The sequence below is a fragment of the Suricata suricatta genome, chromosome 5, assembly GCF_006229205.1.
Source record: "Suricata suricatta isolate VVHF042 chromosome 5, meerkat_22Aug2017_6uvM2_HiC, whole genome shotgun sequence".
NCBI lineage: Eukaryota > Metazoa > Chordata > Mammalia > Carnivora > Herpestidae > Suricata > Suricata suricatta.
In genome coordinates this window covers 70256037-70278349 of record NC_043704.1, presented here as the reverse complement: position 1 = coordinate 70278349, position 22313 = coordinate 70256037, and the positions used below count along the sequence as shown (strand labels likewise).

Sequence of the window (22313 nt, the reverse complement as noted above, 5' to 3'; positions counted from 1 at the left end):
CCGCTTCCATTTGATTAATCAGAACAGTAGATACCGTTTCTTGAGTATATAGCACTTTATATTCACTATCATAGAATTGGCTTTGGGGAGGAATTTTAGGAGAAAATTATCCTAGAAGAGAGAAAAGAAACATGATAGTTCTAGGAATTGCAAGGCCACTTTGATTAGAGCTCAGAAAGTAAAGGAGGGAATTGTGAAGAAAGATCAGCCATGCAGGGGCCAGTTAGTAGAGAAGCCAGTTTGGTTTTTTTTGTTTTTGTTTTTAATTCTAACAACAGTGGAAGGCCATGGATAGGATTTTAAAGGTGATCAGATGTACTTACATTAACAAAATCTGGGAGTGGTATGGAATTGTAAGGAGATGAGAGGGGATCCCAGAGAGACTACTGTTAAAAGGTTATTATATAAGTAGTCCACTCCAGGGCATGGTGTGTCTTGAACTTGGGTGACGACAGTGGGAAATGAGAGTGGGGGGACTTGGCAAGTATTTAATAAGTGGAATCTGTTAATTGGTTGCATTTGGAGAGGGGATAAAGAAAAGTTATGTGGGCCTCTGGGTTGCAAAACTAGATGGATGGGAGTGCCATTCATATAAATAAAGAGTCAAGAGAAGGACTAAGCTGTGGGTTGAAGGTCACAAGTTTAGTATGGGATATGATGTATTTGAGGTCTCCCAGTGTCCTAGAAGTGGATATGTTTGTTCAGTATGCTGTTTGGATATATGGGGTTGGAATTCAGATTTTAGTGTAATTAAAGCTATGGAAATAGAGGAGTCTCCCTTCTTGCCAAAGAAAAAGCAAAACACTTAGGAGGAAGCCTTGAAGAACTAAAACATTGCATGGTTGGAGGGAGGAAGGTGCACTGGGAGCAGGTGGAGATGCTGAAGGAGCCACAGAAGCCAAAGAGAAAGTTAATTAAGAACAAAAACAAACACGGATCACTGAGGTTGAATGATATTGAGAGGTCTACTAAGGTAGCTAAAAAGATTTGGTTGAATTTGGTAACTTGAAGGTAATGTGCAAGACCCATTTGATGAAGTAAGTATAAAAGCTGATTGGAATGGTTTGAGGCATGGAGGCATAGTAGAGACTGCTAACAGTCAGTTTAGTATATCAGGCCACAGTGAGCTACTTTATGCATAAAGTTTCTATTCTTAATACTTGTATATAATTTGGCCCAATAATTAACTCATATATTAAGGTAAAAATTCTTTCAGTGTATGCAGTGTTAAAGTTACCAGGGAGAAACACCACAGTCATAAGAATTTGTGGTCCCAGTGGATAACCATTAGAAAAGAAACCCTAGGCTTCTTGGGTATTGGAAATTACCATTAGTGGAACACCTTGTTCTTTCCTTCCCATGTTACTACTTTCCTAAATTGAGAATAGTTTATAGGGGCTCCTGGGTGGCTGAGTCAGTTGAGCATCCGGCTTCAGCTTGGGTCATGATCTCAAAGTTCATGGGTTCAAGCCCCACATTGGGCTCTGTGCTGGCAGCTCAGAGCCTGGAGCCTGCTTCTGATTCGATGTGTCCCTCTCTTTCTGCCCCTCCCCTGCTCATGCTCTGTCTCTCTGTCTCTCAAAAATAAATGTTAAAAAGAAAAAGAAAATAGTTTAGAAACTTATTATTTTTTAAGTAAGCTTTTTTCTCTTAAACTTGTAATTATTAAAATGCTGTATAGATTGTTTTTTCCAGTAAAGGCACTCTGGCTTGCAAGGTGGAAAACAATAAAAGGATTCTCTATGTGTTTATTTTATTCTTAGGGGAATTATGTATCAGTCATTGTATTTTTTATTTTCATTCAGAAGACATAACAAAGCACTAAAGTTAGGCGTAAGATACAGAGCACATTATCACCATCACTTTTTTTCCCTCCCCCGCCAATCCTCCAGTTCCCCCATCACCATTACTTTTTAATATAATGTTTGAGAATAGTAGCAACAAAAGTACACGCATACAAAATATATTACAGGCCAAAAACCAATTTTTGCAACCAGTATTATTGCATACTTGAAAAACCCATGAGAATCAACAGAAAAATTATTGCAAACTAGTAAATTCAGTAAAATAGAAAACCATAGACTTTGTATGTACACATCCACAGTGGAAGATATAACACAAGAAAACACTGTTTTACAGTATCAACAACAAGAAATTTGGGAAATCCCATATGAAGAAAACAGTAAAACACTGTTGAGGACACAAAACTTGGTTAAATGGGAAGACATATCCTCCCATTGATGAGAGAGGTCAACATCATAAAGGATACCAGTTTTTTTTTAAGTTAACATAAACATTTCAGGCAGCTCTCCCTCTCCCTTCCCCTACTCTAGATACCAGACAAGATAATTCTGAAGTAATATAGAAAGTGGATAAACCAGAAGAACAATGAGGACGATGAGCCCTACCAGATGATAATGTCCTAAAATATTTTCTTTCTGGCTTATGAATGGTCAGACCAATGAGAAAGAATAGAAGGTTTAGTAATAGACCTGTGGAACTTTTCAGTAAGTGGTGTTGGGAAAACAGGATAGTTGTCTTGACCTCAGGATGAATCCCAAATATATCAGATTTAATGTAAAAGATGAAACTACAAATACATCTTGAAAATATGGGTGGATTCTCTATAACCATGCTAACATTTGTGATTATCCTTTTTATTTTAACTTTCTTATCGAGTGTGAAGTATCTTATTGTAGTTTTGATTTGCATTGCCCTAAATGAACAGTGATGCTGAGCATCTTTTCAAGTACTTATTGACTGTTTGCATATCTTTGGAGAAGTGTCTATTCCGATCTTAGATTGTCTTTTTAACTGTTGAGTTGTAAGTGTTCATTTCATATACTGGATGCACGTCCCTTATCAGATACATAATTTGCAAATATTTTACCCCATTCCAGAGTTTATTTTTTCACTTAAAAAAACCCCATCACATGAAGTTTAGCATTTTAATCATTCTTAAGCATACAATTTAGTGGCATGAAGTACATTTACAATATTATGTGATCAAATGAAAACCTCTAACCATTAAGCAGTAAAACTCTCCAACTCTCCTTTCCTCCCTCTCCCCAGCCCTGGTAATCTCTGTTCTACTTTTGTCTCTGTGAATTTGCATATTCTAGGTACTGCATCTAAGTGGAATCATGCGATACTTGTCCTTTTTGTAACTGGCTTCTTTGATTTAGCGTAATTTCTTCAAGGTTCATCCATGTTGTAGCATGTATCCAAATTTCATTTCTTTTTATGGGTGAATAATATATCATGGTAATGTATATATCGTATATTGTTAATGCTGATGGACACGGGTTGTTGCCCTTTTTTGGCTGTTGATACTGATCATTGGGGTACAAGTATCTGAGTGAGTCGCTATTTTCTGTTCCTTTGGGTATGTATATAGGAGTAGCATTGTTGTGTCGTATGGTAATTCTGTGTGTAACGTTTTGAGGGGTTGCTAGACTGTTTCCCAGAGCAGCTACACCCTTTTTTCTTTTTACTTTCTTGATAGTGTTTTTTGAAGAATTAAATGTTTTTTATAAAGTACATTGTATTTTTTGTTTGGTTGGACTTTTGCTGTCAAGTCTAAGAAATGATTACCTAATTCAAGGTCCCGATATTTCTATGCTTTCCTCTCAGTGTTTTATAGTTTTAGTTCTCACATTTAGGCCTATGATCTATTTTGAGTTAAGTTTTGTATATGATGCAAGGAGCTGTTTTTTCCCCGTTGAAGTGTATTGGCACCTGTGTTAAAAATCAGTTGACCATAATGTAAAGATCTATTTCTGGACTCTCAGTTCTGTTCCTTGATATATATCTATCCTTATGCCAGTACCACCCTATCTTACTGCTTTAGCTTTGTAGTAGATTTTGAAATTAGGAAGTATGAGTCTTCCTACTTAGCTTTTCTTTTTTAAGATTGTTTTGGCTGTCCTGGATCCCTAGCATTTCCAAATGAATGTTAGGGTCAAGTTGTCAATTTCTGCTTTGAATTCTAGGTCTGCTAGAGAGCATGAGCCATCTTAAACAGTAGTAAGTCTGCCAGTCATGAATATCCTGCAGCCTTAAGTGAATTCTTATCAATCCACTAATTTTCTCCTTGATCGTTTCTCACTTTTGAGAAATGACTTTCACTTCTGACCTTAATATACTCTATCATCTATAGTCTTTGTGTCAAAATATGCAATTGTTCTTTCTTTTTTCTAAAATATAATCTGTACTCTCATTCCCTTTTCATTGTATGTCCTCTGAGATTTTGTTCTTTTGATTATTAACAATAATATTTTATTTTAATTTTATTTCAGTGTTCCACTTTTCTCCTTCACTGTCTTCTTCCCTTCTGCCTTCAAATAGGTTAATTTCAGTCCTTGACACTACTTGCTCTTGAATAGATTACCTCCTAATTATTACTTCTCATCTCCTTTTCTTCATTTCTTTCACTTCCAAACTTTTCTTTAGAAGTCATCTTCTCTCCCAGCTTTGATTTATTTTTTGTGAAATAAATGAATTGATCTTGGTTAGTTGTATTAAGCTCTTAATCTAGCCTCTTAACCATTGAAGTCCTTACTCAGAACCCCATTATACAGAAGTGCAACTATTCTGTTCTGAAATATGAGTGGCACTCTTAGAGCCATTTGCCACAGCGGTATCAGCCTTTTGTGGAATTCCCCAAGGGCACAGTTTGAAAGCTATCACATGGTCCATTTAAGTTTCAAACAATTTAGTTGTCACCAAATTAAATTATATTTATTCTCAGGTGCCAATTTTTCTAGACATTTTATAGTAACTAAATCCTTAGTTTCTCTGTTGTTTCCCACTACAGTTTCTTTGGCTTTAATCGCATACACAGTCTCTTTAAGTGCTATTCACTTTAATTTCTAATACCGGCAAGAAGCTTTTCCAAATCATACCAGCTTAGTAACATTTTTCCCACTAGTAATCCATTGTAATAGTCATATATGCCATTCATTTGACACTTAAGAAGTGCACAAAATATTTTGAGCCACGTAAAGATAATTTAGGCTCAGATTTTAACCTTAGATGTGCCTTTGTAGAAGAGAGATGTACAAAATAATTATTGACATGAATTAATGAGTGCCATAAGAGAGCCACAGATGAAGTTCTTTGGAAATGTAAAGAAGATCAAAATACTTTTCCCCCGAAAAAATAGGGCAGAGGATCTCAGAAGATTTGGGTTGGGACTTGAAGTGAATGTAGCACCTGAACACTCAGAAGTAGGCATTCTTGACTGAAGGAGCAGTGTGAATTGTAGCAGAGGTCAAAAAGCACAAGATGGTAGGTATTCTGATTTGGCTGAAGGAAAAGGCGTAAGAAGAAAGGTAGTGAGATAAAATGTTATAAAAGTAAACTGGAGCTGGGCATAGTTTTATTAGTTGTCTCTCCATGTGCGTTTGGTTTTCCCAAGCTCTTTGAAGACACGTAATGAATCTTACACTTTTAATCACCTGCAGCAGGGTTATGGGTTAGAGAACAACTACTCCATAAGATTTTGTTGAATGTATGAAAGATAGAAACAGTTGCTTATCAAAAAGGTATTATTCAAGGTAACTTATTGTCACACCCTTCTATTTACTATGGTTTTATCAGTAAAAACTATTTTAGGTCTCCGTAGTAATGGTTCCTTACAGCCAAGAAGTCCTATGAGACTTTAAAACATAAAATGGAGAGGGTGGGAGCAGAGGTTATGTGTCTGATGAGCAGTATAGTTGGTTTGATTCACTCCCCCTCAGAAGGACCTGAGAAATGCTGGTTTGATTTGAGAAGAATGATCAGTTATTAACAAACCTTCTGAAATCTAGTCTCTAATTTAAGTTCTTTTTATGTTTTAATAAATTAGATTTTTAAGAATATTTCCTAGGATTCAGATTTCATTTAACCACAAATACTTGTTGAAAAGAAATGAAGAATTGAAAAGGTGTATTCAAGAATTGTGTTGGACTATGTATGGGTAACATTTTCGTTTTTCAAAAAGTTTTCTAAAACAGCATTTTGTATGATTGAATAGAAAAGATGGAAAGCTTCAACTAGTCTACTAGAAACCATGTTCATCTTGCTATCAGTTCCTGGTACTGTTGGTCTCCACAGAGAGAGTGTGTTATGTGTACACACATAATAGAAAGGTGGGGAAATTGAGTATGCCTGCTGTCAGTCTTTTCTTTTCAATAGCACATGCAAGTCTTTTATTTTTATAAAGCAAAATATTTTTTTAACGTTTGTTTATTTTGAGAGAGACAGAGAGCGTGAGCAAGCACACATGCCAGACAGGGTCAGAGAGGGAGAGAGGATCCCGAGCAGTCTCCCTGCTGTCAGCACAGAGCCTGACATGGGGCTCCATCTCACAAACTGTGAGATCATGACCTGAGCTGAAATCGAGAGTCGGATGCTTCACTGACCGAACCCCCCAGGTGCCCCAAAGCAAAATATGCTTTACAAATTAAATTGGAAGCTATATTTAATATAGGGGCAGAGTTTTTGTCATTTAAAGGGAGCAAAGAGCCATTGATTTAGAGATTCTTGTGGCAAAGTAATACATATAGTACATTATTTTATAACACTTTGTTATAAACTTTCTATATCATGTGCTAGGTGAAAAACCATTTCGCTGTGATGAATGTGGTATGAGATTCATACAAAAATATCACATGGAAAGGCATAAGAGAACTCATAGTGGAGAAAAACCTTACCAGTGTGAATACTGTTTACAGGTAAGGGGTAGCTTGAAATGTTTGTTTTTTAACCACTTTGCTCAAGTATGATGGACATTGAAATTCTTCTATCCTAAATTAAATTATAAAGTCATTCTATAAAATAATTAGAAAATGTTACCATTGGAACTGTTTGAAGAACCTCCCAACTGCTGTTGATTAGATTTATAATAGGCAAATGGCTCAGCAAATTTGTTTGGAATTGCTTTTATTATTATGCTTATATCTATTTTTGTATTAATTTCTTTTTTCTTTTCTTTTCTTGCTTGACGAAAAACACAAACTAAACCAAAAAACTCACTGCTGAAATCTGAATTTGACAGTATTTTTCCAGAACAGATCGTGTATTGAAACATAAACGTATGTGCCATGAAAATCATGACAAAAAGCTAAACAGATGTGCCATCAAAGGTGGCCTTCTGACATCTGAGGAAGATTCTGGCTTTTCTACATCACCAAAAGATAACTCACTGCCAAAAAAGAAAAGGCAGAAAACTGAGAAAAAATCATCTGGGATGGACAAAGAGAGTGCTTTGGACAAATCTGACCTGAAGAAAGACAAAAATGATTACTTGCCCCTTTATTCTTCAAGTACTAAAGTCAAAGATGAGTATATGGTAGCAGAGTATGCTGTGGAAATGCCACATTCTTCAGTTGGGGGATCGCATTTAGAAGATGCATCAGGAGAAATACATCCACCTAAGTTGGTTCTCAAAAAAATAAATAGTAAGAGAAGTCTGAAACAGCCACTGGAGCAGAATCAAACAATTTCGCCCTTATCCACATATGAAGAGAGCAAAGTTTCAAAGTATGCTTTTGAACTTGTGGATAAACAAGCTTTACTGGACTCAGAGGGCAATGCTGACATTGATCAGGTCGATAATTTACAGGAGGGGCCCAGTAAACCTGTGCACAGTAGTACTAATTATGATGATGCCATGCAGTTTTTGAAGAAGAAACGATATCTTCAAGCAGCAAGTAACAATAGTAGGGAGTACGCACTGAACGTGGGTACCATAGCTTCTCAGCCTTCTGTAACACAAGCGGCTGTGGCGAGTGTCATTGATGAAAGTACTACGGCATCCATATTAGATTCACAGGCACTGAATGTGGAGATTAAGAGTAACCATGACAAAAATGTTATCCCAGATGAGGTACTGCAGACTCTTTTGGATCATTACTCACATAAAGCTAATGGACAGCATGAGATCTCATTCAGTGTTGCAGACACTGAGGTGACTTCTAGCATATCGATAAATTCTTCAGAAGTACCTGAGGTCACCCAGGCAGAAAATGTTGGATCAAGCTCCCAAGCATCCTCATCAGATAAAGCCAACATGTTGCAGGAATACTCGAAGTTTCTGCAGCAGGCTTTGGACAGAACTAGCCAAAATGATGCCTATTTGAATAGCCCGAGCCTTAACTTTGTGACTGATAACCAGACCCTTCCAAATCAGCCAGCATTCTCTTCCATAGACAAGCAAGTCTATGCAACCATGCCCATCAATAGCTTTCGATCAGGAATGAATTCTCCACTAAGAACAACTCCAGATAAGTCCCACTTTGGACTAATAGTTGGTGATTCACAGCACTCATTTCCCTTTTCAGGTGATGAGACAAACCATGCTTCTGCCACCTCAACACAGGACTTTTTGGATCAAGTGACTTCTCAGAAAAAAGCTGAGGCTCAGCCTGTCCACCAAGCTTACCAAATGAGCTCCTTTGAACAGCCCTTCCGTGCTCCATATCATGGGTCAAGAGCTGGAATAGCTACTCAGTTTAGCACTGCCAATGGACAGGTGAACCTTCGGGGACCAGGGACAAGTGCTGAGTTTCCAGAATTTCCCTTGGTGAATGTAAATGATAATAGAGCTGGGATGACATCTTCACCTGATGCTACAACTGGCCAGACCTTTGGCTAAAAAAAAGTGTAAATAATACTGGCACTTTAGAACAGATTAATCAAGAGTGGGGTTACTCTGTGTAAATGGAGTGCTGTACAGATTTAAGAGCAATGCGATATAACAAGTTAAGCTGATATGAATAGCAAGATAATCCAATAAGCATTTTGTTTGGTTAGTCAGCATTCTTTGAACTGCCTTACATGTTGTCACCTTTATAGAAGCAATGCGTTACTTGTTTTAGAACAGAAAACTTGCTATTCCACCTACACCGAGTTTAAAAGGAAAAAAAAAGACTTTCGCACAATTGTTTCCTAATTGATAACATTGTACATTCTTAGGAGATTAGTAATTGTGTGAAATTTACTCATACTGTTTCTAAGTTTTTCAGCATAGTCATTGCACTTCAGCAGGGAATCTGAGTATACTTTACAGACAGAGTGAACTCAAAAGTTTAAATGTCAAGAGATTATGGCTTAAATAAATTAGTGTGTCCTATAGGAGGAAAAAAGAAACCAAGAAACCACCGTTTAAAAAGAATGATATGCCATATACCCTTGATTTTCATTTTGCATTATATTGACATGGTTTTCTTTTTTTTGAGAAAAAAAAGTAATAAAAATCTGATAGTCTAAGACTCCACTATTTAAAAGCCTAATTACTTTTAAAATATGCATACTTTCAAAACTTTTACCAAAATACGTAACTGTTGAAGCATTCACTTCTCTATGGAAGTATGCATATTGGTGTCAGTTCCTTTGTACAGTTGTACTTAGATATTTTTTATGATTTTTCATGTGCAGGTATCAAGGTTTTGAAGTTTTAGTAAAAAGATATTCTGTAGATTACATTCCCAAGAACATAATGCTTACACAAAATGTATATTCCACGTTTTAAAGCTTAATTGTATTTTACTTTACATATACACTTCAGTTAACATAGAGCACTTAGAATCTATTTGGTATTTTTGATTTCTCAAAGTAAAAAAAAATTAGATTTTTAGGTTTGATATGGTTGTGTCATAATCATCTCATAATTGACAATTTTAATTTTTGGCAATAAAAGGAAATTGGGTATCTTTGGAACTGTAAAACCTGGTTTAATCCTTCTCTTTCTAGAATCTTGATAGATTGGATAATTAAACAGTATCCAGAGAAACTAAAGAAATGGGCATTTTAATTGCTTATTTTATCTTGAATTACTTTTTAATGAACACTGCTCATTACAATTTTACAAACCAAAAGTGTTTACTAATTCTAGTAACTACAATTTCTTTTTCAGCTAGATGAGTGATCGGAAACTTTTTGTTGCATTTCAAAATCTAAATAAACTACAGACTTTATCCTTATACCACGAATGTTTTTTTTTTAATATATATATATATATATATACTTTGTCTTAAAATAATACAGCATGGTACAATAAATAGTGCTTTTATATATATACATCTGTATACTTTTCTAAAGAATGATGGTTTGAGTTACACATTGGGCAGTTTTAATATTTGGAAAATAACATTACTTCTATTGATTTTATTATCCTCTTTAATTTGTTCCAGTTTTTTTTTCCCTTATTTTAATTTTCACCATTTTTGTCACAATGCACATACTGATGTAGCACCAGTGATCCTCTAATCTCCTTGGAAGGTGAAACTTTATTGTTGCTAATTTCCACTTTAACTTTTATATTGACCCTGTAGATCTGCAGTCTTTGTTTCAGTATAGAATGTTATACATATAAATTATTGTTTCTTTTATTTAATGTTATCCCAAGACTGTTCTCATAAAGAAAGGGAACAAAGAAAATATCAACCCTTAACATCTTTTACATTTATTTTGAATATTTTGGTGTTTTATGATAATGAATATAAATTATGTTTAATGTGGTTTCCTCTGTACTTTGGTTGTTAAGCTTTGCTTAAATTATTAATTTCCCTATTTGACAGCTTTCTTTGCTGCCAAACTTATCAAGAATTTTAGACTTCTTTAAAGTAGATGTTTAAGTTCTGCCATTACTGACTTTGAAGAATAGTGTGTGTTACGTTATACATCATACAAATGCAAGAAGGCTTTGTTCAGGTGAGATGTTAAAAAACGGAACTGTGCTCACACTATACAGGCATTTTTATTTTTCTCATACTACTCTTTGATAACAGGCATTTATTTCCTGAGTTGATTTTTTTTTAATCTTCTTTTTTTGAGCCTGATCAAAAATTTTGTTCTATTAACAACTTGTTTAGTCCTGTTATAGTATACAGTTTTTGTTTGCTTTAACATCACCAGCACGGTTTTTAGAGTGTGACTCTACTGCTGAGCAGTTAGGGTAAACCAAGGAAGGCAGACCTTTGAAAACGGCAGTTATGCAAGCAAAATTTCAGGTATTGCATTCCTGTCTTCAACACATTTCTTTAAATACACATAATGGCAGACTTTTCTACCACATTATAAGCATTTTTGAGATAAGTGATACTTTGGCATAAGTGTAAGTATAGTAGTTGTGGCTCTCTTACTGTGAAATTCTAAATGCCTACCAGAGTTACCTTGTATTCTCATCATAGGATAAACATCTCAACAGTTTGGGTTTCCCCACTTTGCTTTAGAAAGTTACTTAATTTCTATCTGGGCATTAATAGTAAAACGTAAGTAGCCGTTTTGTGCTGCTGTAGATCAGAATACTGAGGATATGAGATAATCCTTTTGCAATTTGTGTTTTTCATTTCTCTCAGTTAGCAAAGTGTTCCATTAAAACATGCTTTTATACTATTAAACTTTGGGTCAATGTGAGTGAGGTATGCTTTTTCACTTAGGACCTACTCATGTTTGAAGATTGGAAGCAGATCAGGTTAGATGAGGTAATATCTGTGAACATCTAAAAGCTTTTTTTTTTTTTAACTTTTTATTGTACACATATTCATTTGGTTCAGAATATTTGAGTAGCTTTTAAATCTTTTGGATCTACTTGCAGATTTTCTATTTGGTACCATCGAACTCCATCCTTTTAGCTCTGGCTGAGGACTGTCCGTGGTTGGGTAATTTTCCTTTTCTGAGAGGCAAAAGAGTTCTTGTGCTCAGGGTAGGCTTTCATTTCCACAGGGGAGAGAAACTTACAAAGTGCCAGCTAGGTTAGATCTTTTGCCACTTTCATTTTATCAATTTGGGTTTTTAAAGGGCTGTTTAAAAAAAAAAAAAGCCGGGAAACTTTAAAAGTAGGCATTGCTGTAGTACCACATTTCTTAGCCATAGAACATCGTAAACTAGAACTTGTTTTTTCACAGTATAATTACTTGAAGAAGCACTATTATAATCAATGAGAAACTTTGACACTGCAATTTAATTTAAACTTTTTCCGTTTCAAATTGCTTTATTTCAGGGAAATAATTTTCCAGTTGTTTTGCTATATTCTGCAAATAAAACCGTATGTTTCCTTCTTTCACTTAAACCTTGCTAGGAAACAAACTAAAGCAGACAAACATTTCTTGTTGTGTTTGTTGCTTTCTTTAATCCAATGGATAAAAAAGTAAAACCCTGTAAACATTATTTTATTTTTTTATGCAATACCATGCTGTAAATACGGTTCATCAAATAAGGATGTACCTATGATTGAATCCTTAATTCTGCACAGTTAGAGTTTATATATAAACGTGTCTTGACAATCAAGGACTTTTATGTGAGTCTTCCTTTATGATGTTTATTAATGTTATGCATTCCATTTGTTTTGAAGTGAGTACCAATGTGCTAATTTGTATTGTCTGAAAGTATGTAATGTTTTTACAGCTTGTTTTTAAGAATCTGTAAATATGTACAAACAAATCACAGTACTGCTTTATGTTAGAAGGCATATGATGTTGTACTGTACGTAAGCAATAATACATAGCAGTGCTAACTTTACAAGTAGTATCAGGAAAGTTCTAAAAACATTTCAGAGTTATTAATTCTCCTTATTTCATTTAATAATGATTAATCAGTTTTTATAAGTAAATTCCATTGTTCCTCCTATCGGAACATAACACTGTTTACACAACATAATTGAAGTTGCAGGGGAGACAGGCTAAATCTGACTTCATCTGTACTCACTTTCACTAAGCATTGAATGGCCTTACCACTCTTCTGCAGGATGGAGGAAGACCGCAAAACTTAGTGCCCATCACACTGAAGGAAGGGGGTGTGGTTTGTTTTTGTTTTTGTTTCCCTGCTTCTGTACTGCTACCTGACTTTGTGGTTTGCTTTGGATTTAATATTTGTTTCTGTTTTAGATTCAAGCCCGTAAGTTTTGAGGTGACTTCAGCTCCATTGTGACATAGTTCTCTTCATATTTCATAGCTACATTTCAGTAATTCTGAACTTTCTACTTTGATTTTTTAGATACTTATTTTTCAAGCTTGATTTCTCAGCTGAACAGATGAATTTATTCAACTTCAATACAAAGAAAGACAAACCTATTGTAGTTTGAATTGAGTAGATATTATACTGTACAGAACAGCTAACTATTTGAACACACACATCACTGCTTTAGAAATAAAACCGCCAATTTATAAATGTATATGACCTACATTTTATAGGAGAAATGTTTTTAAATGCTAGTCATTTATATAATGTGCTTTGAAGGATTTGCTAGTCCACTTCTGTCACTTTTTAGTACACTGGTATCTTTTATATGTAATGTATGCTTTTTATTATTGTAGCAAAGCATTTCAGTAGAACGAATTTTGCAACAATATGGGGGGAATTTTTCATTGTTGGATTTGAATTATACTGGATTTTATCTGTGTAGTCTTGTCTTTATTTTAATGCTGTCTGGAAGGGAACTTGGTATCCAAATAAAGCAGGTAACCTCATTTTACTTCAAGGGCATACTGTGTAGTGCTGAATTTAATCTGGAAATCTGATGATTTTGAAAAGAAAAACACATTTATAAAAATTGTACAGAAGAAATTAAATGTGTGATGGAAATCCTGATGGTGGAGCACGTTGAATTTTCTGATCTATAGTGTTATTTTCCTGGGATCCCCTATGCCTTCTTTGTATTTCAACTAATAAAGGAAAAACCCTGTTATTAAAACTGGTAGGATAATAGGATATTCTGATTATACAGTATTACTTTTCCTATCCCATTTTCTGACCCTTTCTCAATCACTGTAAATTTTTATTTTCTATTTTCTATTGATAAATCTGTACATAATATAGACACTGTTGTATAAAATTTCATTGGGCTGCTATGCTTGAATGGGTAACTAAGCGGAAATATGGATACTGAGAGAATTCGTAGTGTCGGAACAAATTTCCAGGAGAAAGGGGTGTCCTGTGCCCTGGGAAGGTCACAGCAGATGTTTTCGTCAACCCTCTGGGTTATCTATGTGAAAGAATCCACCAAAAACTTAGTATCGTGGACAAGTGGGTCTTTCCTTCCCCACCTCCCCCCAAATATATGAGCACTAAATTTCAAAATCTACTCAGGTGAAAATTACTTTGCAATGAAACTTATCACATTGAAATTTTCACTGTTAAAGATACTTGTGATATTTTTAATCCAAACTTTTCACTCAGTAGTCAGCAGCCTGACAATTGAAATCTGGTAAGTCAGTGTGTTTTGAAATATATTTTTACCCTCCGAAGAGAATTGTTTTCAAACAATTGGGAGGACTTCTGTTTGTTTAAATGCATTTTTTCATTGTCATTGTAAAAATAAAACCTTGCTTGACCCCATATTATGCCATGAATGAATTGCTGAGCCTTTATAATGCAATGAAAGCTTGTTTCATGCATAGTCATGGAACATGGAAATGTTCTTTAAGCTGGCCTATTCATTAAGTGGTTTATGAGTTTCACAGCTTCTGGCATTGTTGTCATGTAGTTAACCTTGCCATTTGGAGTTTATAATACCATTTTATGTATTGTGATACTAAGGGAAGCTGTTTTGTTTTTAATTGAATTATTAGACTAATTTATATTTGCAAATTCTGCATTCTAAATGTGGACACTTGCTGTTTGAAAAATAAAAAAAAAAACAGAATACAGTTTTACGAATAATTTCCTAGCTGACTTTTTCATAATATTCTGAACCAAATAACCAATGGTAAATATTTAAAAACTGGTGCATAGATTAATACAAAAAGAGAAGGATATCTGTACGGAATTCACAGTTTTTGCACAAATTGAGTAACAATTAGCAGGAGCTTTACTGTACTTTAGAATGTATAGGTAGTTCTAAAATTCAGGAGTCAAATGTTACTGTCCAGTATTGTAGACTTGAAATATGTTTAACATAGGTTTAAAAATTGTGGGTTTTTTCCTTTATGGGTAAGAGTCTATTAATGCATCGTATGTGGGTTTCCCTCCCATTAGTGAAGATAGTTTTGTTTTTATCCATTTCCCACCTTGCCAGTCTCCTGTCTTGTGACACATTATAAGAAAGCTGTCTACAGTTAGGAGTGAAGTCCAGGTCCTTGGAACAAATATAAACTAATGGCCTTTACAGAGATTAATCCTAGGACCCTGGCTTTATTAGCATGGTGGTTTAAGTAATTATACATAAGAATACCACTAATAGTCTATTAATCCATTTCCTAGATCTCAGTTTTTCTTGAATGGTTACAAATGGTGGAGGTGGGGGGAATACTCTACATGATACTTCTACCTTCTGAAGATTCCAAGAAAAAATGACATCAAAGTCACTTGAATTAATGTTACCGTGGAGCCTCACTTGACAATTTGTCATGAACAAAAGGAATATGAGGATTTCTATGATTAAAAACTTTTTTTAAATGTTTTTTATTTATTTTGATACGAAGAGAGACAGAGCATGAGAGGGGGAGGGGCGAGAGAGACAGGGCAGAGAGAGATGCGGGACTCGAACCCACAAACATGAGATCTGACCTGAGCCGAAGCCAGAGGCTTAACCGACTGAGCCACCCAGGCACCCCAGGAGTTCTATGATTATATATTTGGATAGAAATTTGTTTTTTGCAGACTGCTGGCTGTCGTATCTCTCCCCTCACTCCTCCCCTGGCCCAGCCTGAAAAGGTATTAGGATAAACTATATGCATCTGATGGTTTATAAAGAATCAATGGAACAGAAAAGTTTAAGTGAACAAAAGGTAAAATTTTAGTTCTCTTGTCATTTTCAAATGTCCTTAAAAGACTTATAGTAAAATGTGATACTATAAATGAGAATGACCATTTTCAAAGTGATTTTCAAATTACTGGAAGACTCAAGTTTGGAAATGGACTTCAACGGTAAATAGAGAACATTTTGAGTTTTTGCATATTTGTGCATTCAAGTGAACTCTTAAAATCATAACTTACTTAATTTTCCCTAGCTGCTCCCGTTCTTAATAAGATTCTGAAATTAATGTTTGTGCCAAGGAGGCCAAGGAAGCCAAAGAAATGTATTACTACCTGTGATAGTAATTATGTTTCCAATTATTTGAATTCTTACTTGCTGGGTCCTAGTATATTCATTCAGCATCCATCACCTGCTAAGGAACAAGCATTGTGCTAGATGCAAATAAGTGGTTGAGTCTACTAACATCTTTATTTGAGCATCTGAAAGGTTTTTGTAGTGGTAGCCGTTGCAGGATGTGGTGCTGTACATTAGGTTATTAAAGCTGCATTGGGTGCTGTGCTGTGTAGCTCACACCTCGTGCCTCATCAAATGGGTAAGTAGATTTCTTTTAGGATAGTTTTCTAGAGAACATTATTTTAATAAATTGGTTGCAGAAGATAGAAGATATCTGTGGGCCAAATACAGTAGAGATAACATTGTTTAAAATATTACCTAATTAAAATACCAGACTCACGGATAAAATTCAAACCGGGACTGTGGAAGTGAGCCTAGCCCTTGTTCAGAAGGAGCAGGAAATGAACGTGCTCTATGAATTGGTGAACCTGAGGGGCACCTGTATCTCGCTGGGGAGTTGGAAATGGATGCTGGAGGATGCTTGTCCTGGAATAGGTGAGCTAACTGAACCGGTGCTAATTAGTCAAGCACAGTGTTCATGGAGTGGTACTAATAGTAGTTTAAATCTTTTGAGTTCTACCCCAGTCAGTACTCAGCTATGATTATGTTTATGATGCTCGTTATGTCCGACAACTTCTAATTCTCCTTTCTTTGACTTCTTCAAGGTGTTTGGACCACTATAAAATTTGCTCTTAAACCTGCTGAATGACAATTTTGCTTTGTTTCTTTATGGGAACTCCAGCACTGTCCCACAACTGTGGTCGTTGACAGTGAGGGTTAAGACTGATTGCTAGAGCACAAAATGAGATGGCGGGAAGAATATAGCTGAGCAAATACATTTGGAACCACTCTCAGCTCCACTGGTGAAATGCGCTGAGAGCAGTTGTGCTGTGCGGTTTGCTAAGTTGGCCCTCACGACGTGAGAGCAGATGATGGCATTCAGAGGCAGCAGAACCAGTGCTGCAAGGGACAGCTTTAAGTGCCCTTGGCGTGATCTTGCTGAGCATTGGGAGACTGCAGGAGTGTAGGGTCATGAGATTCCACAAGCTTCCCCAGGCAGGTTAAGCAAAATGAGCAAGAGACAGAATCAAGAGACTTAAGTGGTGGTTCTCCCTTGGTCTGTCTCTGTAGTATTGTTCATGTCGCTTACTCTTTCTTGAGCCTCCATGTTTTATCTGTAAGGAGATAGTAAAAGTTCCTTTCGGAATTGCTCTCAATATCAAATCGTTTGAGATGATCTGTAAACTATAAAGGACTAAGCATTTCCTAGTTCATATTTTAGAAGTGGCACAAATGGAAGAGCAGAATTGGACAAGTTGGAAGCCTCATTTCTTATAAAGCAGAGCATGTGATAAATTCCTGACTTGCTGACAATATCATCTTTCAAAGGAGTGTGTTTGTCTGGATTTAATTGACCAGCAAGGAAAAACTAGTTAGTGAGGTGGAAGAGATTCCATTTTCAGAGACCCTGGAAAGGATGCAACATTTTTTAGAACAATGTCTATTGCAGTGAGTTTTTAAAAGTCAGTAAACTTGAGGAGTTGGGGAGAGCGGGTAGAGGCAGAAATATCCTACAAAAGTAAGAACGTATTGAAGTACTCAATTCCAAGCTATCGGTTAGTCAGGAACAGGAACCTGACTGCCCATGAGGCAAAAAGCACCACAGACAGTAAGATTGGAATTCTGCAGCCAGCTTCACAAGGCGGGAGGAAGGGACACAGGTCTGTGTGGTGGGCCTGCTTGTTCTTTTTCTCTTGCATTTATTTTTCACCATGTCTCTCCATTCTTTGCTATCTCCATTGGTTTTTTCTCAGTGACTATATGGTGTGTTCCATTGTATGTATATCACCAAAAGGGAACAGCTGCTTGATGGTATATGATGCTTGGCCTTTCATGCAAGTTAGGTTTATTTGGGTTTTTAGTAATAGTTCAGAAACATTCAAAATTAATTGCTCATTGGGAAAAGATTCTGTGTTTTGTTCACAGTATAGAACAGTGCCTCACCCATAAGCAGGAATGAATGAATGAAGAGTGTTATGTGGTAAAAGACGTGGGCAGTGAAAATATTAGAAATGATGGTGGAGCTTTGATGGTACTAAGAGCTGATGCTGTGATCGAGACTACTGGATTTCTATACTCAGCCACAAACTTCTAAATAAGATTCCCACAGGAGACACACTCAAGGATCAAGGGCTAGTGAAAAACATGGCATCTGACGTGTTGGACCCATTTCCTAAACCCTAGTGTAGAAATGGGCTAGAGGATGTGGCCAGGACGACAGACCTCTAGAGCCATTTCCTTAACCTTGGCTCCTTACTCCTTTACCACTGCAGAGAAATGAGAACTTTTCTATATATGAGAACAAGTGAAGAACAGAGTAGGATTCCGTTAATGAACATTTGGCCCCAGCACTTTACTAGCTCAGGAGCATGGGAATAAAGAAGACTCCCCCCTCCCCCCCCCCAAAAAAATGCATGTCCACATGTGTGGACTCTTGGGAAGTGGCCTTGCTCACTGCTGAGTGTGGCTCAGTAAATGTTCTATGATTGGATCAATTGGATTGACAACTCATGGTGGTCAGGACTTGTGACTTTCTCAAATCCCTTTGAACCCTCCGTCCTTTTACCACAACCAGAGGCTAAGCCACCTTCAAGTCTGGCCTGGGCTCTGGCAAGTTTCTCCATTATCTCTTGATGGCCTCTGGTCCTTTCTGCGGATAACCATGTAAAAACCCTTCAGAAGCTTCTCACTTGCTACTTTAAATAAACACTAAGCCCCTTGCCTTGGCCCTGGTGACTGCCCACTGCTCACAGCCCCAGCCTTCCTCACAGGGAGCTCTCATCCTCTCTGCTCTTCCACTCAGACTCTCACACTAGGTCATGCCTGCTTCTGCCACAAAGTCTGTTTTCTCTACACTCTACCTATTAACTCCCCACCCTGATTTCAGCCCTAGCATCACTTCTTCAGAAACGCTTATCCTGATCCCAGTTAGGTTATAACTACCCTCCCCCTCTACATGCCACCACCCAACCATAGAATCCTTCCCCTCCGTATAGTTTTACAGTATAGATGGCTGGTGTTTTGTTTTGTTTTGTTTTTATGTTTTGTTTATTTTTGAGATAGACAGCATGAGCAGGGGAGGGTCGGGAGAGAGGGAGACACAGAATCTGAAGCAGGCTCCAGGATCTGAGCTGTCAGCAAAGAGCCGGACGCGGGTCTCCAACTCACCGTGAGACCATGACCTGAGCCAAAGTCGAACACTCAACGAACTGAGCCACTCAGGCGCCCCAGGGCTATTTGTCATGAGCTGCTTATTAGTGTGAAAATCTGATTTGATTTCCTGCCTGTCCAGAGCCACTTTGTCCCTCATCGTGTGCCAGTATTGGGCTCACTGGTGAATATGGTTGAAAGAGAGCAGCTAGACCCCATGAGTCACATCAGCAGAAGAAGCATGCCTGGGAGTTTGAGGCCCTGTGGATGGCAGCAGTGGGACCACAAAACTGGCCCTGTGAGTTTCAACATGAGAGGAAAGATGGCAGATTTTGAAAACAACAGATAGCTGAACTGGGTTTCAGTCATCAACATTCTAGAATGTTCATAACTCACGTAGGCTTGGCAGGCCTTATCATTAACTCCATGTGGTAAGTGAGGAAAACGAGGCTCAGACACATGAAAGACCATGGTGGAAAGGAAGACCTGAGACGCAGACGCAGGTCTGACTACTCTCCTCTGTCTGTGGGGCTTCTGTGTTGGGTATTTAAGCACGTGCTGAAGGCTAATTGCATTGTCTCAGTCCATTGAGGCTGCCACTGTCCTTCATAAATGGGACTGATTCATTAGGCTTATCTTTGCAACTCCTGTGTTCTCTGGTCTCACTAGGTCCTGGCTCAACCCAGATGCCACGTGGCTGCTAGGGGGAGAATGACTTCCTCCTGTCAGAGGGCAAACTCCCAGAATCAACAAACAGCATAGATCCTGGAGGAGAAACAGGATCTCAACAGGACCTGGGAACACCTGATGGCAGCGAAGTGGCAGCCCCTCCCTCTCCACTCAGCCCTACCCCATATAGGCAAGGCAAAATTCTTCTTCCTGGGGTCCTGCCCCAACCTCTCTGGGAACTAGGGGATCTCAGCCTGCTTGAGGGGCTTGTATGAAGGTCAGGTTTGCATCTCTGGAGTTTCCCCTTCCAATTCCCAGTAATGCCTGCGGGCCCTTTGGCCAAATGCCCTTCTTGCCTCTGGACTCCTGGAAACACATCTCAACCTTTTCCCATCTTATCTCTTCACTTGGATTAGAGAGGCTGTATTGTCTACAGGAGAGACCTTGATATGGGAACCAGACGTAGGTTCAAATGCTGACTTCACCCTCAGAGCCAGCAAACTTCTGAGTGTGTACACAAGTCTTGTGATTTTTTAAAAATAGGCAGGCATGTCCCAGGGAGGTGTATCACAATGACCAGCTACAAAGAAATAGATGGGTAGTAAATTACTTGTGCTCCCTGAGTAACATATTTCACAATTTCTCTTTTGTCATTGAAAGTTATAACTGGAGTAAGGTACCACTGTAGGTAGGATATATTCTATCCCGTAAGTATTTTAAGAGAGGTGCAAAAACTGCCCCTAAAACTACTGAGCTAGAAACTCCAAGGTTTTCAGCTTTGGCTGAGTCTCAGAATCACCTGAGAAATTAAGAGGATATACTGATTCCCAGGCTCCACCCCAGACCTTGGTAAAAGCACTTCCAGGTGACTAAAGTCCAGCCTAGAGCAAGGACCAGCTGACCCATCTCTTGTGACCCTTCTTCTGACTCTGGTTCCAGTGCCTAGGCTGTGAGATAACTTTATATATATACATGTTTACATCATGATTTAATTTTTTCAACCTGTTTTCACATTTTTGTTTTGGTTGAATTTCTCCAAGCTCTGATCCTTCCTCGGAGTTCAGACTTTATGACCAATGAGGTCATTTTTCAGGACATGGTTTCTTCTGCCTTCACACAGAGGGCAATTCTCAGCACCAACCACTGGAAGGGAAAGAGGTGAAGGAGCTTCAGTAAGCAGCTAAGTGGGGTAATGCCCACAGAGCAACAACTTCAATGTTGTGAACTTCAACTTGATCTGGAGTTGTTACTGAATGAAAAATAAGTGAGTTTAAAAACAATATTATGATTTTCTTTATTTAACAGGGCTGCAATACCAGTAAGTTCAAACCGTGAAATGAATAAAAATAACTTTTTTTTTTAACTTTGGCTGGATGCATTATGTATTCACTATCTATCGCTGAATAACAGAGTACCGCCACAGCTTTGAGGCTTAAAACACCAACAATTTATTATGTCTCATGGTTTCTGTGGTCAGGAATTCAGACTGAGCACAATAAGGACAGCTCTTTCCTTATAATGCCTGGGACCTCAGCTGGAAGAACTTAAAACTGGAGACTGGAATCATCTGAAGCCTTGTCTCATGTCTGGCAGGCGATGCTGGCTCTAGGTGGGGACACCCACATATGTTCTGCCCAGGTGGCCCAGGCTACCTCACAACATGGTGGCTGAATTCCAAGCACAAGTGATCTGAGAGCAAGGAAGCCAAATGGACAGCCTACTGCTTTTATATTATAGCCTAGGATGTCAAGCAGTGTCATTTCTCCCTTTTCTACCACTGGTTAAGGCACTCACAAAGGTCCGTTCAGGCTCAAATGTAAGGAACATAGACCATCTCTTTCTGAAGGAACATTAATGTCCTGTTGCAAGAAGAGCATGAGAGATGGGATATGTTAGTGCAGCCATCTTTGGAAAGTCATCTGCCCCACATTATCTTTCAATTTTCTTACTTAGTTTTTAGATTCCAAAAGTAATGTGCTCATCCTAAGAAAAGAACCTCATTAAAAATCCAGAATTTATACACCAGAGTGGATTTCCTCTCCCACTTTATTCAGTTCCACTCCCTAGAGATAATCACTGTTAACAGATTGACGTGTTTTCCCATACAAACTATATGTGTACACTGTGTTATAAAATAACTACACAAATTTCTGCAACTTGGTGTTTTTATGTGAACGGAGTTCCATGTTAGTACATATAAAAACACCTAATTCTTTCCAATGCTGGCTGCCATAGAATGGCTGTACCATAACTTATTTAATAATCTTCTGTTAATAGACATTTTGCTTCTATTTTTTTTTAACTATTAAGGTTAATGATGCAGTGAACATCCTTATACTAGGTCAGATAGGGTAGCATG

The 22313-nt window shown here is 37.4% G+C and overlaps 1 protein-coding gene across 8 annotated transcripts in view; it reads left to right on the top strand.

Annotated features, from left to right (window-relative positions):
- ZNF148 (zinc finger protein 148) overlaps positions 1-13802 on the top strand; it is a 127409-nt gene extending 113607 nt beyond the window's left edge. For all 8 annotated transcript variants that reach the window (XM_029939469.1, XM_029939468.1, XM_029939464.1 and 5 more), the window contains 2 exons: positions 6601-6719; positions 7043-13802. In XM_029939469.1, the coding sequence (XP_029795329.1) occupies positions 6601-6719; positions 7043-8641 (1718 nt within the window). In that variant the 3' untranslated portion in view covers positions 8642-13802. The remainder of the gene's footprint in view (positions 1-6600; positions 6720-7042) is intronic.
- Positions 13803-22313: the final 8511 nt, after the last annotated feature.